General features: G+C 43.7%; 1 protein-coding gene across 1 annotated transcript in view; it reads left to right on the top strand.

Annotated features, from left to right (window-relative positions):
- Positions 1-12146, top strand: part of LOC101556213 (phosphatidylinositol 3,4,5-trisphosphate 3-phosphatase TPTE2-like) — a 49239-nt gene extending 37093 nt beyond the window's left edge. The window contains exons 14-18 of the mRNA XM_055127154.1: positions 3162-3253; positions 8447-8531; positions 8585-8592; positions 10556-10626; positions 12001-12146. Coding sequence (XP_054983129.1) covers positions 3162-3253; positions 8447-8531; positions 8585-8592; positions 10556-10626; positions 12001-12115 — 371 coding nt within the window. The 3' untranslated portion in view covers positions 12116-12146. The remainder of the gene's footprint in view (positions 1-3161; positions 3254-8446; positions 8532-8584; positions 8593-10555; positions 10627-12000) is intronic.
- The last annotated feature ends 3508 nt before the right edge of the window (positions 12147-15654 follow it).

Below are 15654 nucleotides of genomic sequence, written 5' to 3'. Positions count from 1 at the left end.
GTAGGTAAAGAGATATACCTGCTAACCTTTTAGTGTCTGTATTACAAACCATAAAGCCCAAAATTGGGGGGTGGCGGGGGAGAGAAGAATAAAAGTAGAAGAAAAGAAGAAGAAAAGTGTCTCCCATAGAGGTTGGTGGGAGGGAAACTGGGAACATTGGTGGTGGGAAAGGTACACTGGTGAAGAGATGGGTGTTGGAACACTGAAACTGAAACTGAAACCCAATCATGAACAACTTTGTAACAGTGTATCTCACTGTGATTCAATTTTTAAAATCTAATGAAAATAAATATTAAAAAATAACAACACATGCTCATTGTAAATGAGCAGTCCCAAACTTAAAAAACTATAAAGAAAATGAAAAATATGTGGTCACTGTCACCTGGGTAATATTTTGTCAAGTATCTTACCATATACTGGCAAACACAAGCATACCTATTCAAATTATGTTAAACTGAAAAAACATAACTTAACCTTGTGGTGGAATAAGTACTAGTTTGATTAAGATAATATATTAACACCCAGAGAGAATAGGAAGGTTAAGGCATTTTCTTAGCATGGGTTGTGACTACGACCCAGGTTCAAATCCCAGCACTTCTGGGGCTGGAGTGATAGCACAGCGGGTAGGACATTTGCCTTGCACACGGTCGATCCAGGTTCGATACCCAGCATCCCATATGGTTCCCTGAGCACCTCCAGGAGTAATTCCTGAGTGTATGAGCCAGGAGTGACCCCTGTGCATTGCCAGGTGTGACCCAAAAAGCAAAAAAAAAAATCCGAGCACTTCCTATGGACCCCGACACTGCCAGGTGTGTCCCCTAAGCATTGGCAGGGAACATCCCCCTCAAAATATAGTAAAATGAAATATTTTATTTAGTTCTGTTTTTTCTGATTTCTGGTAATATTAATAGTAGTTATGCAACTGGAATGGGTCAGAGGAAAGGGAGGCAAAGAAACCCTGATTCCTAATGACAGAGGGTTACTGTAGGGCCAGTGAAAGCAAAGCCAACAAAATTTGAAATAGATAAACAATCAGAAATGATTAATATGGGACCCTGTTGGGATATGTGTGATAGATAAACTCTGTATGTCTAGTTCGGTGCATAAATAAGTGAAATGTGCAGGGTTGAAAGAGTAGTAAATCTTAACCAGAGGTTTGGGAGATGAGTCCTTTAAGGAGATGCTAAAGGATTATTTGAACTGAAAAAAAAAGAAGACAAGAAACCTTTGTCTTTATTTTTTTAATTATTTTTTAAAATTTATTTTTAATAAGTGAATCACCGTGAGGGTACAGTTACAGATTTATACATTTTTGTGCTCATGTTTCCCTCATACAAAGTTCGAGAACCCATCCCTTCACCTGTGCCCATTCTCCACCACAAATAAGCCCAGCATCCCTCCCACCCTCCCCAACCCTATCTCCCCCCCACCCCACCCTGTCACTGTGGCAGGGTATTCCCTTTTGTTCTCTTTCTCCAATTAGGTGTTGTGGTTTGCAATAAAGATGTTGAGTGGCCATTGTGTTCAGTCTCTAGTCTACATTCAGCTCGCATCACCCTTCCCCCGCATGGCTTCCAACCACATATTACTTGATGTTCCCTTCTCTATCTGAGTTGCCCTCTCCCTAGAATGTGAGGCCAGCCTCCAAGCCATGGAGTCAACCTCCTGGTACTTATTTCTACCATTCTCGGGTATTAGTCTCCTACTCTGTTATTCTATATTCCACAGATGAGTGCAATCTTTCTATGTCTGTCTCTCTCTTTCTGACTCATTTCACTTAGCATGATACTTTCCATGCTGATCCACTTATATGCAAACGTCATGACCTCATTTTTCTAACATCTGCATAGTATTCCGTTGTATAGATGTACCAAAGTTTCTTCAACCAGTCATCTGTTCTAGGGCACTCGGATTTTTTCCAGATTCTGGCTATTGTAAACAGTGCTGCGATGAACATATAAGTGCAGATGTAATTTCGACTATACTTTTTTGCATCTTCAGGATATATTCCCAGCAGTGGTATTGCTGGGTCAAATGGGAACTCAATTTCTAATTTTTTGAGAATCGTCCATATTGTTTTTCAAAAGGGCTGAACCAGTCGGCATTCCCACCAGCAGTGTAGAAGGGTCACTTTCTCCCCACATCCTCTTCAACAGTGGTTGCTTTTGTTCTTTTGGATGTGTGCTAGTCTCTGTGGTGTGAGGTGGTATCTCATGGTTGTTTTGATCTGCATATCCCTGATGATTAGTGATGTAGAACACTTTTTCATGTGCCATTTGGCCATTCGTATCTCTTCCTTGGGAAAGTTTCTGTTCATTTCTTTGCCCCATTTTCTGATGGGGTTGGATGTTTTCTTCTTGTAGAGTTCAACCAGTGCTTTATATACCCTTGATATCAACCCCTTATCTGATGGCTATTGTGTAAATATCCTTTCCCATTCTGTAGATTGTCTTTGTATTCTGGTCACTGTATCTTTTGCGATGCAGAAGCTTTTTAGTTTAATGTAGTCCCATTTGTTTATCTCTGTTTCCACTTGGTTGGCCAGTTGCGTGTCATCTTTGAAGATACCTTTATCTTCAATATCATGGAGGGTTTTGCTGACCTTGTTTTCAATGTACCTTATGGTTTGTGGTCTGATATTGAGGTCTTTAATCCATTTTGATCTGACTTTTGTGCATGGTGTCAGGTCGAGGTCTAAGCCCATTCTTTTGCATGTGGAAACCTTTGTCTTTAAATATGTAATAAATACCACAGAGAAGCTTGGAAGGAGTTATCCAGCATTTTATCCCGTGCTGGTACTGGGAGCCAGGATTAAATTAGGACAAGGTGAATTTAGACTATTATTAAACTATCAGAGCAACTCCTTAGCAAGAAAATTTGCTTGTCACTTCTCTGATTTTTTTTCTAAAAAGGTGAAGTAATGAGATTTCAAGTCTTAGAATATGAACTTTATGACATTAAAAAAAAAAAATCTCCACACTTAGGAATTCTGCTTTCAGAGACAAAGGTATGTTGAAAGCCTTTCTTTTCACGACAAAGGCCTCACAAAACCCCTACTGAGTCTGAGTTGACAAACAGTTGGAATGATTTTTTTTTCTTTTCTAATGGGTGAGACATTTCGGTCTTTTTCCTAACCAGTCTAACTTTCTTATTTTATTTAGGTGTTGGAAAAGGCAATGGAAGTGATCTAAAACTACAGATAATAATGGAGAAAAAGGTTGTCTTTTCCTGTTCTTCTTCCAAAAACTGTAAGGTAAGATTTTCACCTGGAGCTGAAAATCCAGGTGTTTTTTTTTTTAATCTCAGTGTCAAATCAGCATGTGGACCTCCCCACACCATTGCTCACCCGTTTCCGCTATAAGGCAGAGCCTAAAGTAACCTCCTTGTTAGGAAGAGTTGCTTCCAGGGCATTTTCCAGAATACAGTTCGAGGTTGGAATGTTTGTTTTGCCTTTTCACTCTTGCACAACTCCCACAAATCCACCAGAGTTTTAAACTCATAGTTGGTCTTTTTTCTCAATATTTCTTCTTTGTCATCTAACACAGCTTTCTAAACTTCAATGAGCCTGAAACTGTAAAGCCTAGGAAACTGTAAAGTGCATATTTCTCAAAATCAGGACTGGAATCCAGGAATCTCCCAGAGTTCCAAACTTTTCAGAAAAGTTTTCAGCTCCCTTTTCAGAAAAAAAGAAAACCATTCAGGGCCCCTCCCCCTAGAAATTCCTTTCTTTAAGATATCACATGGGAAGGGCCCCTGTTGGACTGAGACTGCTATTAGCCCCAGTGTTTCATCACCGCTGAATGGTGTCACCCCCCCCCCCATGGTGTCACCCCCTGGAGAGACCCAGCAGTGTCCTGCGAAACTCCAGCTCCGAGGAGCAGGGGGACTGTGCATGAGGAACAGCGCGCTGGGGAAGGCCCCAAGCAGTGGGGGCAGGCTGTCATGTGTCATGCTGGTTTTCTAAGTGAGCTACGATGAACCTGACTTACAGCAGTTTTGGGTGCGAGCATAGAGACTCGATCATTTTGGAGCATGTTATTGTATACACTAACACAGTTCAAAATGATCACAAGAGACTCGTTAGCATCTGTTAGCATACAGATACATACATACAGATATTAGCATACAGTTTCTAAGTTTTTGCCTTGTGCTGAGAAATTTTTTGCAACTTTCAAATATGTAATGCAATATTATTAAATATAGTCAGCTTACATTAACTCCCATGATTTAGTTATTTTAAAATTCAAGTTTATGGTTTGTATCTTTTTTACCTTTTCCACCCATTTCATTCTCCCCTACACACACACACACACACACACACACACACACACACACGTTGCTGACAAATACCACCTGTTTTCTGTATCTGTGCTTGATTTAACAACAACAGGGGCCAGAGCAATAGTACAGTGGGGTGGGCGTTTGCCCTGTATGCGGCTGACCCAGGTTCAATCCCCAACATCCCATATGGTTCCCCGCACAGTGCCAGGAGTACTTCCTGAGTGCAGAGCCAGGAGTAACAACTGAGTATTGCCAGGTGTGACCCTCTCCCCCAAAAAACCCAACCACCAACAAAAATTCTATATATTAAGTGAGATGTACTGCATTTTCCTTTTTCTTCTGGCTTATTCCAGATGCCTTCAAGGTCCATCTGTGTTGTCACAAATGACTTCTTTCTTCTTCTTCTTCTTTTTCTTCTTCTTCTTTCTTCTTATTTATTTTTTTATTTATTTATTGGTGTTTGGGTCACACCTGGCGAGGCTCAGGGTTTACTCCTGTCTTTGTACTCAGAAATCACTCCTGGCAGTGCTCAGGGGGACCACATGGGATGCAGGGGATCGAACCCAGGTAGGCCACAAGCAAATGACATGCAAGTGCCCTACCCGCTGTGCCATTGCTCTGGCCCTCATTCATTTTTGTGACTGGGTAATTACCTATTTTTTGTCTATACAATATTATTTTATTCATTCATCTATCCAGGGACAATTTGGCTATTTCTGTATCTAGCAATGTTTTGGGCATGAGGTACCAGAGAGAACTCAGGACACTCTATCCATGGTCCTATTTTTAACTTTTTTAGTGACCTTAGTACTCTGTTCTTGTGCACCAATTTTCATTCCCGCCAGCAGTGCTCAAAGGCTCCCTGCTAGCAGCTGAGCCTCTTGCCTTTTTATAGTTGCCATTCTGACAGGAGCGAAGCAGTCATTCTTGGTGGGCTTGGTTGGCATTTTTCTCAGTGATGAGTGATGTTGAGCATCATTTCTCACACCTGTTGATATGTCTGCTTTGGGGGAAAAATGCCTCTTCTGTCTATCTTTAATGGGACTTTCTGGGGTGTTTGTTGTCATTGTTTTGTTTGCTTTTGCTATTGCACTGTGCATTGTTTTCTTAAATGTTAAAGAAATGCCCAAAACTACAAACCTTTTCTGAAGCCACAGGAAAACTTTCTTCATGTGGCACTGTAGCACTGTCATCTCGTTGCTCATCAATTTGCTCGAGCAGGCACCAGTAACATCTCCATTGTGAGACTTGTTATTACTGTTTTGGGCATATCAAATATACCACGGGTAGCTTGCCAGGCTCTGCTGTGCGGGCGGGATAATCTCTGTAGCTTGCCGAGCTCTCTGACAGGGACAGAGGAATCAAACCTGGGTTGGTTGCGTGCAAGGCAAACGTCCTACCCGCTGTGCCTTCATAGGTGTCACTGTATCACTGTCATCCTGTTGTTTGTCAGTTTACTCAAGCGGGCACCAGTAACGTCTGCATTCCTCCCAGCCCTAAGATTTTAGCAGCCTCCCCTTCTCATCTTTCCCAACGATTGGAGGCTCCTTCAGGGTCAGGGGAATGAGAACTATCGTTACCTTCAGGGTCAGGGGAATGAGAAGTATCGTTACTGTTTTTGGCATATCGAATATGCCACGGGTAGCTTACCAGGCTCTGCCCTGTGGGCAGGATACTCTCAGTAGCTTGCTGGGCTCTCTGAGAGAGATGGAGGAATTGAACCCGGGTCGGCTGCGTGCAAGGCAAACGCCCTACCCGCTGTGCCTTCATAGGTATAAGAAACATAAATCCTGTCTCGGGGAATCCAGGAGAGTTCAGCGGCAGAAGTGCCTGTCTTGAGAGCAGAAAGCCTCAAGGTGAATCTGCAGAGCTGCCCACATGCGCCAAGCGTGAACCACGCAGCCCTGCTATTCCTGCCTAGAAACTGCTGCCTGAGATCCTCACGCAGCCACCACTAAAGATGCAACCCGGTAGCAGCACACTTCAGCAGGTGCAGCGCCACCCTCTGACCAGCTGTGTGAGCCCAGCATCTTAGTAGTGCAAGTCCCGATGGGACCCAGCCCAGGCTGTGAGAAACACAATCAAGTGTGCTGTGACTGTAGTCCAAGGAGGAAGGGAAGGAGAATTCAAACAACAAACAAACAAAAAGCCCTCGGGATCTTGTCTTTACTTTTGCTACCTCCTCTCCAACAATATTTATTCCTTTCCCCACTGTAGGTACTCACCCAGGCAGAATTCTGGAATTTCTGTACCTAGCACCCTACACGCACAAATCCTGGTTTCACTCACTCATCCCCCTGCCTTATACTGTGGTTGTTTCCCATTCATCCTCTACAAACATATTCCTGAGTATCTGCTGTGTGTTAGAGGCAGGAATCACACCCCTGCCAGTCTCTGCTTCAACATTGTGCCACACGTGTCGATCCCAGTTTCTCACATGGCTTTTCCTCTGCTGCTTCAGAGGCCCCTGCAGGCACCTCTCATTCCAGTCCTACGATTTTATGACTCTGATTTGTTCTTTGCCGTGGCCCCACCCGCTCTAAATCCAGTTCATGGTCGTTATACTTTTTACATGTCTGTTCATTATCTCTTGTCATTTTTTCTGTTCCCATCACTACTACCTCCTTCCCGACTTACTCTGCTCATGCTACCCATTTCTATGATGGTCGGACCTTTTCTCTCCTCTTTTTCAATGCAATATGTAGGGTCCTGCTGCACTCTGTTCAACAGCTTCATTCTTCTTTCTTGAACTCGCGAGACACTGCCCTGTAATGCCTCGGGTTACTTCCAGCAGTAACTTGGCCTTCAGGGAGCCAGAGCTATAGTACAGTGGGTTGGTGTTGGCCTTGCGTACGCCGACCTGGGTTCCATCCCTGGCATCCCATATGGTTCCCCAAGCATGGCCAGGAGTAACCCCTGAGCATCGCTGAGTGTGACCCAAAAAAGCCAGAAAAAATTTAAAAACCATACAGACCTCATTCCAAGTAGACTGGAACATGGCACACTCAGGGATTCTTTTTGGTTCTGCTGGCATCTCCTCCCTCCCTGATGCTGCCCTTATCTGGGTTCTTAGTTCAGTTGTACAAACCCTTCACTTCATTATAACAAACCCTTCCCTGCCCACTGAAGTGACTGCTTCCTCGGCAAAGGTAAAGCTTTCTTACTCCCCTAGCCCCTCCACAGCACGCAACTGCCCACTCACTCTTCCTCAGACTGCTGGACACTTGTCATTCTCTCTCTGTTCCTGTGTGTATGACTCTGAAACATCAACCGAATCACACCCTCCCTTTGCTGCATTTACCACAGGGCCTCACACAGACCCTTCTCATCATGGATGCCCCATTGTTCAAGGATGAATCAAGAACAAAGAAATACTTAGTCTAGCTGCAAAGTTATTCACTCCAGATACTTGGTCTATCTTTGATCACCCTATTAGCATAGACAGGGCCATGAACCAGGCCAACATGGTTGGTCAATCATCCAGTGCTGTTTGAATGTGAACGCAAACTTAAAAATTAAACTTCTTGATGTGTTCCCATCACATGAAAACCAGGTGATACATATTCAACAGTAATTTTTTTAAGCTCTAAGAGAATATTCAATATTTTGATTTTCAAGTGTCCTCCTCTCAAACACATTATTAGCCCTTTAAAAGTATAACGGGGCGGGGGGGGGGAAGGCTGGAGTGATAGCACAGCGGGTAGGGCGTTTGCCTTGCACGTGGCTGACCCGGGTTCGATTCCCAGCATCCCATATGGTCCCCCAGCACCGCCAGGAGTAATTCCTGAGTAAAGGAGCCAGGAGTAAGCCCTGTGCATTACTGGGTGTGACCCGAAAAGCAAAAAAAAAAAAAAAATTATAACCGGGGCCGCAGAAAGAAGACAGGGTTCAAGGTGCTTGTCTTGCACATGTCCAGCCCTGGTTGACCCTAAGCACCACTTGGTCCCCTGAGTACTGCTGGGTGTGGCCCAGTCCCTGTTCCAAGAAAACTTGCACAGAGAAATTCATCAAATAACTATCAACATTTATTTACATGTGTAGTATAGGTAGCGCTATGAAAACAAGAAATCTTTGGGCATATCAAAAACCACGATAAGGAAACACGAACTTCACTGTTACACTTGGCACATGACCAGCTGTCTGAACTCTTTGTGTCCACACACAGATATATCATGATGCTGAGACAGACAGAGTGATAATTAAGCTACAGAGCTGTCCACCTCTGTACGATGATGTGAAAGTGAAATTCCGCTCTTCTTCCGTGAGTAACCAAGAATGGCAGTGTGCCTGTCTAATCTTTGAGTAACTCCAGTTTGCTGTGTCCTTTCCTAAGGTTCTCCACAATATACATGATAGAAGATGTCATCCCCAAGCTGAGATGGAGAGAAAAACAAGTCAGATCATTTTTTAATTAGAGAACATTGAAGTTTTTGAAATTTTGCTCATTTTTCAGATTTGTTTTCTTTGGGGTTTTTTTGCTTAGTTTGGGGGTTTTCATTTATGTTTGTTTTTTTTTTTTGTTGTTGTTGTTGTTCTATTTACACCTAGTGTGGTGGCTGGGGACCCATGCAGTGCCAGGGATAAAAGTCAGTGCCTCGTGCATACCAAACATGTGCTCACATGTGCTCTGCCCGTTTGAGTTATCTCACCAGCCCTCATTTGGGTTATTTTTTCTTGTGCACTTTTTTTTTTTTTTTTTTGCTATTTGGGTCACACCTGGCTATGCACAGGGGTTACTCCTGGCTCTGCACTCAGGAATTACTCCTGGCGGTGCTCAGGGGACCATATGGGATGCTGGGATTCGAACCTGGGTCAGCCACGCGCAAGGCAAACGCCCTACCCGCTGTGCTATCACTCCAGCCCCTTGTGCACTTTTTGTGTGTTGATTTTTAAATGAGAAAAAAATTGCACAATAAAAGTTGCATAAACTTTTTTTTTTTTTTTGCTTTTTTGGGTTACACCTGGTGGTGCACAGGAGTTACTTCCTGGCTCATGCACTCAAGAATTACTCCTGGCGGTGCTCAGGGGACCATGTGGGATGCTGGGAATTGAACCCGGGACGGCCGAGTACAAGGCTAATGCTCTACCCGCTGTGCTATTGCTCCAGCCCCACATAAACTTTTTTTAAGATTAAAAAAAAAAGATCTGTTTATGGAACAATAATGGTCACATCTTTGTTTCATATCTTTAAAATCAGTCCTTTCTATAATTAAACAGACTTACTTTCTTTTGAATTGATATGTAATACATTATAGCTTTAATCTGACATTACTTCATAAATATTGAAGTAATTGTCATTATTCTTAATATCATGTATTTGTAATGTATGTTGACCAGTCATTAAAATGTCTTAGTATTATTCTGTACACTAAAAATTTCTTGGGGCTGGAGAGATAGTACATCGGGTGGGGTGTTTGCCTTGCACACACTCAAACTAGGTTTGATTCCTGGCACCCTGGATGCTCTCCTGAGTAGTGCTAGGGGTGAGTCCTGCATGCAGAGTCAGTAGTAACCCTTAAGCCTTGCTAAGTGTGGCTCAAAAACAATCAAAATTCTAAGCCTCAATTCTTTCAACTTTCCTATTAAATCATTAACCAGAACTGCTAACAAGTAATTGTGCTGACCAAGTCAAAATTTATTTTCTCCTTAATCCTTTGCTTGCTTCCTGTTGGGGGAGAGTCTATTAAAAATCAAAAGGTGTTGAAGCAAGTGACCTTGATCCAACCCATATTGATGGTATGTCCTCTAGAGCCAGTGGAGTTCTTTCTCAGTCAGTGAGCAGAACCACTAGTATAAGGGGCACTTGCCCAGTGGACACTGTTAAAATTTGCCCTATGCATTGTCAAGGATCATGAGATGAATGCACTTAAGGCTTTTAGGTATTTCCATCATCAATAGTGATAGCTATCTTTCCAGTGTAGAATGAATACGTTGTTGAATGGATGATACACTTGGTTATAAGAAGGTGCCAATGCTTAGTAGATTCTGTTCAGCACTACCTAAAACAGGCTAAAAGACCAGTGTCTAAGTCTGTCATGAATACCAAAAAAATCTCCTTGAAAATTCTGATAGAAATTGCAAGAGGAAGGAACAGCATTTTCTTTCTGTCTAAACTGGAGTGTTATAGACCTGTACGTGCCATACATTTAATTATATAATTGTCTGAATAAGGAAAGGAATTTAAAGTTCTTTGTAATGATTTTGTAATGGTTTTGGTGTCAGTTTTACTATGGAAAATAATCTTTTTCTTTAAAAACATGTGTTTTTTTTTTAGAATATTCCTACATACTATGATAACTGCGCATTTTTCTTTTGGTTCCATACATCTTTTATACAAAATAACAGGTATGTCTATGATGTAATCCAGTAGGAACAACTTAATCTTCAACATTTATCTAATATAGAATACAGGTATTTTTCTTATTGCCATAAAATCAATTTATAGAAACAAACAAAAAATATACTTTCACTCCTTTACTCATCTTAATCTGGTTATTTTAAATATGGCTGTTATTTCTTCAAACATAAAATTTCCAGATTTGTTTTTTGTTTTATTGAAGCAGCATGATTTACAATACTATTAACATAAGAGTTTCATGAACACAAAGGTCCAGCACCAACCTGTGTGTCAGCTGGCCTCCACCACGGTCTCAAGGTCCCCTCCAAGCACCTCTCACCCCCTCGGTTCTCAGAAAAATATGGCCATTCTTAAGTAAGACCCACTGTTGTATTATCCTTAAGGTTCATGGCATAGAAACACATCAAAGCTAAAATGTATTTAATTATCAGATTTTGAGTGTTGCAATAAATTTATCTCATTGATGTTTAATAAGAATCTGTTACACACTTTGAGTATGACAAGTCTTTATTATGTGTTAATTTATTGATGACCAAATGCTATGCCAAAGTAAGACAGCATATAGGAAGTACAGCTAATTAAAAACCCTAGTAGCTCAGTGGTGGGGGGCTTGTTTTGCATGTATGAGGCTCAGGATTGATCCCTAGCACCAAAATTAAGCAAATGCAGTTGACACTCTCATCTCTATAGGGAAGCAATTATCAGACACACTAATTAACAAGTCGTTTTTTAACAGCTAAAAAATCATATATAAACTAACATTTGAAAAGGATTTCCTGATCACTAAATTAGGATACATTTTGAAATATTTGATGCTCATGATTCCAAAAGACCTGCTAGGTTATATCTGGAAACTCATTCCTGAGTCCCAGGGTTTGCTATTTTGAAGGAGTATTGGGGCTGGAACGACAGTACACTATCCTGGCTCTGTGCTCAGAAGTGAGCCCTGGTGTTGGGCAGGGTAACGTGTGCAGTGCTGGGGTTCCAAACAGGTTGACAATGTGACTTGGCCCCTTTACTGTGTCCCCAGCCCTCCATTTCCTATTCTGTATCTAGCATCTCTATGTTCTGTGACATACAAAAATGCTTGTCAACCCAGATATCACCAATTCTTCGCAGAAAGTCTCACAAGAGCCAGCACCATGTTGCCACTGATGTTTGTTACTGGAGATGAAGAGTCTTTGTGTCTCACTCGGGAACTGAGAGAGTTAGTTGGCTCTTCGGGCTGAGACGCTGCCAGGGTCTTTGATAACTAGGGCCATAAGTGATGCTTTAGAACCCCACCAAAGCTGCCTGCCTGCCCCCCCCCTTCCTCTTCATTCCAAGATAAAAGCTAATGATTTCCCTTTGTTCTGTTCTAGGCTTTATCTTTCAAGAAATGATTTGGACAATCCCCATAAACCAAAGACATGGAAAGTTTACCGACCAGAGTTTGCTGTTGAGGTCTACTTTGACAATCAGTCCATTAAGGCATAGCTGAGTTAGTGTAGTTCCCCTGTAGGGTAGAATCATGTTCTTCCCCCCACCCCGCCCCAGCTTCTTACTCCTCCCTCCTGAACTGGCACCCTTCATGACATACTCACATCTGTACATATGTTCTTGAGAAATCTGTTAAATATATACCAGGGAGATGTCAGTGGTTTTTTTTTTTTTTTTTTTAAGGAACGTACATGAAAAGTTTTTGTCTGAGATTTGGATCACAAAACACAGGGATATTAATGAACTTTGAAATAAAACTTTCATATGAAAAGAATTGAGATATCTGACCATTGGTCTTTCCCCCACTACACTACTTGTGTATTTTTGGAAAACCAAGTATCCCTGCATTTTCACATCTGCGATTTCAGATTCCTTTTCTCTTTTCTTCTCCGGTAAACATGAAGGATAAACATCCTCATTGATTTCTTCCGTTGTATAACATTGTGAAGACCACAGAAATATTTTCCGAGAGTTGTAGGGTGACTGTTTCATTTCAGGGGAAGAGAGCATTGGGCCACATTCCTCTGTGCTCAGGGCTAACTCTGTGCTCAGGGATGGCTCCTGTGGGTGCTCAAGGCACCATGTATCACACCAGGGTCAGCAGCATGCACGGCAAGCACCTTAGCTCTGTGCTGTCTCTCAGGCCCCTCAAATCTACGATCTTAAGAAGGGTTTTGCAAAGCAAGCACGTTATGGCTATACGACCAAGATACTATTTTTTGTTCCTTTTGGGTCACACCTGGCAATGCTAGGGGATTACTTCTGGCTCTGAACTCAGGAATTACTCCTGGTGGTGCTCAGGGAACCACATGGGGTGCTGGGGATTGAGCCACGGTCACCCATGAGCAACACAGGCACCTACCCCTTGTACTGTCTCTCCAGCCCACCCAAGGTACTATTTTGCTTTTGTTTTGTTTTGCTTTGCTTTGGTTTTTTTGTTTGTTTGTTTGTTTGTTTGGGGGCCAGACCTGGTGCTGCCCCAGGGTTACTCCTGGCTCTGCCCTCAGGAATTGCTCCTGGCAGTGCTCTGGGGACTATGTTGGGTGTTGACCCCAGGTGGCCACATGCCAGGTAAATACCCTACCCACTGTACTATCACTCTGCTCCTGCAAGACACTGTCTTAAAACTCACCTGCTCACAACCAACACTGCGAAGTCAAGTCCCTTTTGACTTTAAGTGCTGGTGGTCCTGGCAGGGAGCAGACCTGCTGTTGTGTTAAGTCACTTTACTGCCAGTGTATCTAAAGGCCGCACTTGCCCTTGAAAGCAGGTCTCTCTGAGCCTAACAGAAATTGTCCTCGTTTAAATGATTTTTCCTCTTTCTGTCCAGACTCTCAACTCTTGAGCCCCAGTGCAGGACAGAGAGCTCACTCTCTCAGTGGAGGCAGAGTCTGGGCTAGGCCTCTCCGATCCAACAGCTCTGCGTGACCCACCCAGCCTGGCAGCTCAGAATGGCGCAGTGGCCTCAGCACATATTTTTAAGGGCACCTGGGGCAAAACTTCGATTAGAGAAGAGCTGGTGGGCACCAAGGTGGCACAGGGGGGAATGGAGTTCCAAGCTGAGGTCACGAAGGCTGAGGATGCTTGCAGCCATGGGGGGCTGCCTGGGTGCAGGTGACCTTTATTTGCCCTCCAAAAGACCCCACAAGAGGCATCAGCTGCCAGGACAGCAGCGCCACTGAAGTGGTTTTGTTTCCCTGACAAGCGCCTCTATCTACTTCCCCAACTTAGCCTGCCTTGGAAGGTCCTGGCAGAGCCTGCTTCTGAGTTCCTCCCACATCAGAGCTCTAGTCCGGTTCCTGCGGGTCACGGGCCACGTGCTGTGGCAGAAGAGGCTGGACGGTTTATCCCTGAAGGCCCAGCAGCAGTAACCAGACTGCGGGGATTCAGGTGAGCCTCCAGTGAGGCCCCTGTGAAGAGCCCCGCCCCTCAGCACTGGCCCACAGAGAAAGGCCCATTCTTGGGCATCCTGTCTTGGGGCTGGGGGGCGGGGTCCTCCCAGGGGGCTGGGTTGCCACTCCAAGCGAGACTTGGTCCAGCTTGGGGGTCAGGTCAGTGTTTCAGGGCTGGGGGCCAGCAGTGCCACAGCCAGTGCCAGGGATGAATTCGGGCCCCCTGCATGCCAGGGGGCACTGCAGCCTTCGGAGCTCTCACCCCAGCACCGAGACTGCAGTCAGAGGTCCCCTCTGATTCCCCAGAGTGCACTGAAACCTCAGGCATTCACGAGCTACTGCCTCCCTCTGGGTTTGCTCACAAAAAAAGAACTTTTATTATCCATGCTGGATTCAATCAGCCTAATCAATAGCTGAATAGTTGGTAACTCCTACACTAAAATTTTTAAAATCACGAATCATGAAATCCCCATTAATCGTCCATTTCTCGAGTGGACTCAGTAACCTCTCCATTCGTCCTTTCCCTGAGATCGTAGAAGTCTCTCTTGGCCCGGCCCTCCCAACGATGTCGCACTGGAGACTCTTTCAGGGTCAGGGGAATGAGATCCAGTTTGTTACTGGATTTAGCATATGAATACACCATGGAAAGCTTGCAAGGCTGTCCCATGTGGGCAGGAAACTCTCAGAAGCTTCCCAGTTTCTCTCAAAAGTCTCTGGGTGCTGACCGTTGATGGAATTACACACACCTGGGTTCCTCTGCCTGTACCTTCATGTGTGAGGCCTGTCCGAATGTGTGGAGAGGGGCCTCGAGCATGGCTGTAGCTAAGTTCCAGTGGTCTTCAGCCGCCGGGAGCTCTGCTCGGGGTGGGGAGGGAAACTGGAGCCCATCCCCTCCGAGGGGCCCCGGGGAAGACAGCCAGGCATGCGGGCAAGACACTCTCTGCCATTTTAAAATTTTTAAAAATTAACAAAAAAGAACTTTTATTTTTTAGGGCCTAGAACTCAACATGAATCACTTTTCTAAGACTACTCTAGCAATTTGTATCATAATTTCACAATCCCGGTTTTCCTAAATAGAATATACTACCTGGAATCAGGGATGGAGTGATAGCACAGCCATAGGGCATTTGCCTTGCATGCAGCCAACCTGAGTTGGATTCCTCTGTCCCTCTTAGAGAGCCCAGCAAGCTATCTAGAGTATCTCACCTGCACAGCAGAGCCTTGCAAGCTACCCATGGCATATTCAATATGCCAAAAACAGTAACAAGTCTCAAAATGGAGATGTTACTGGTGCCCACTTGAGCAAATTGATGAGCAATGGGATGACAGTGACAGTGACCTGGAATAAAAATAGTCAATATTTAAAAACAAAAAAAAAATTTTTTTTATTTTAAACAATGGTATTTTGCCCAGTCAGTCACATCACATCCAGAACCTAGTAGAGAAAGAATTATTGTGGCTCAATTTTCATAAGTGTAGTTATGTAGAGAATGTGCATTTGTGTCAACTTACCTACAATAAAATGATTTTGTATATCCAGGAGTCTCACTGACCAGAAAAAGCAAAACTCCCCACAGCAGACCCTCCTGAATTCTTCAACGTATCTCACAACTGGTTCTTAGCAAGGACTTCAAATAACTCATC

Source organism: Sorex araneus, chromosome 1 (genome assembly GCF_027595985.1).
Source record: "Sorex araneus isolate mSorAra2 chromosome 1, mSorAra2.pri, whole genome shotgun sequence".
Classification (NCBI taxonomy): domain Eukaryota; kingdom Metazoa; phylum Chordata; class Mammalia; order Eulipotyphla; family Soricidae; genus Sorex; species Sorex araneus.
This window is presented reverse-complemented; position numbering and strand designations above follow the sequence as displayed.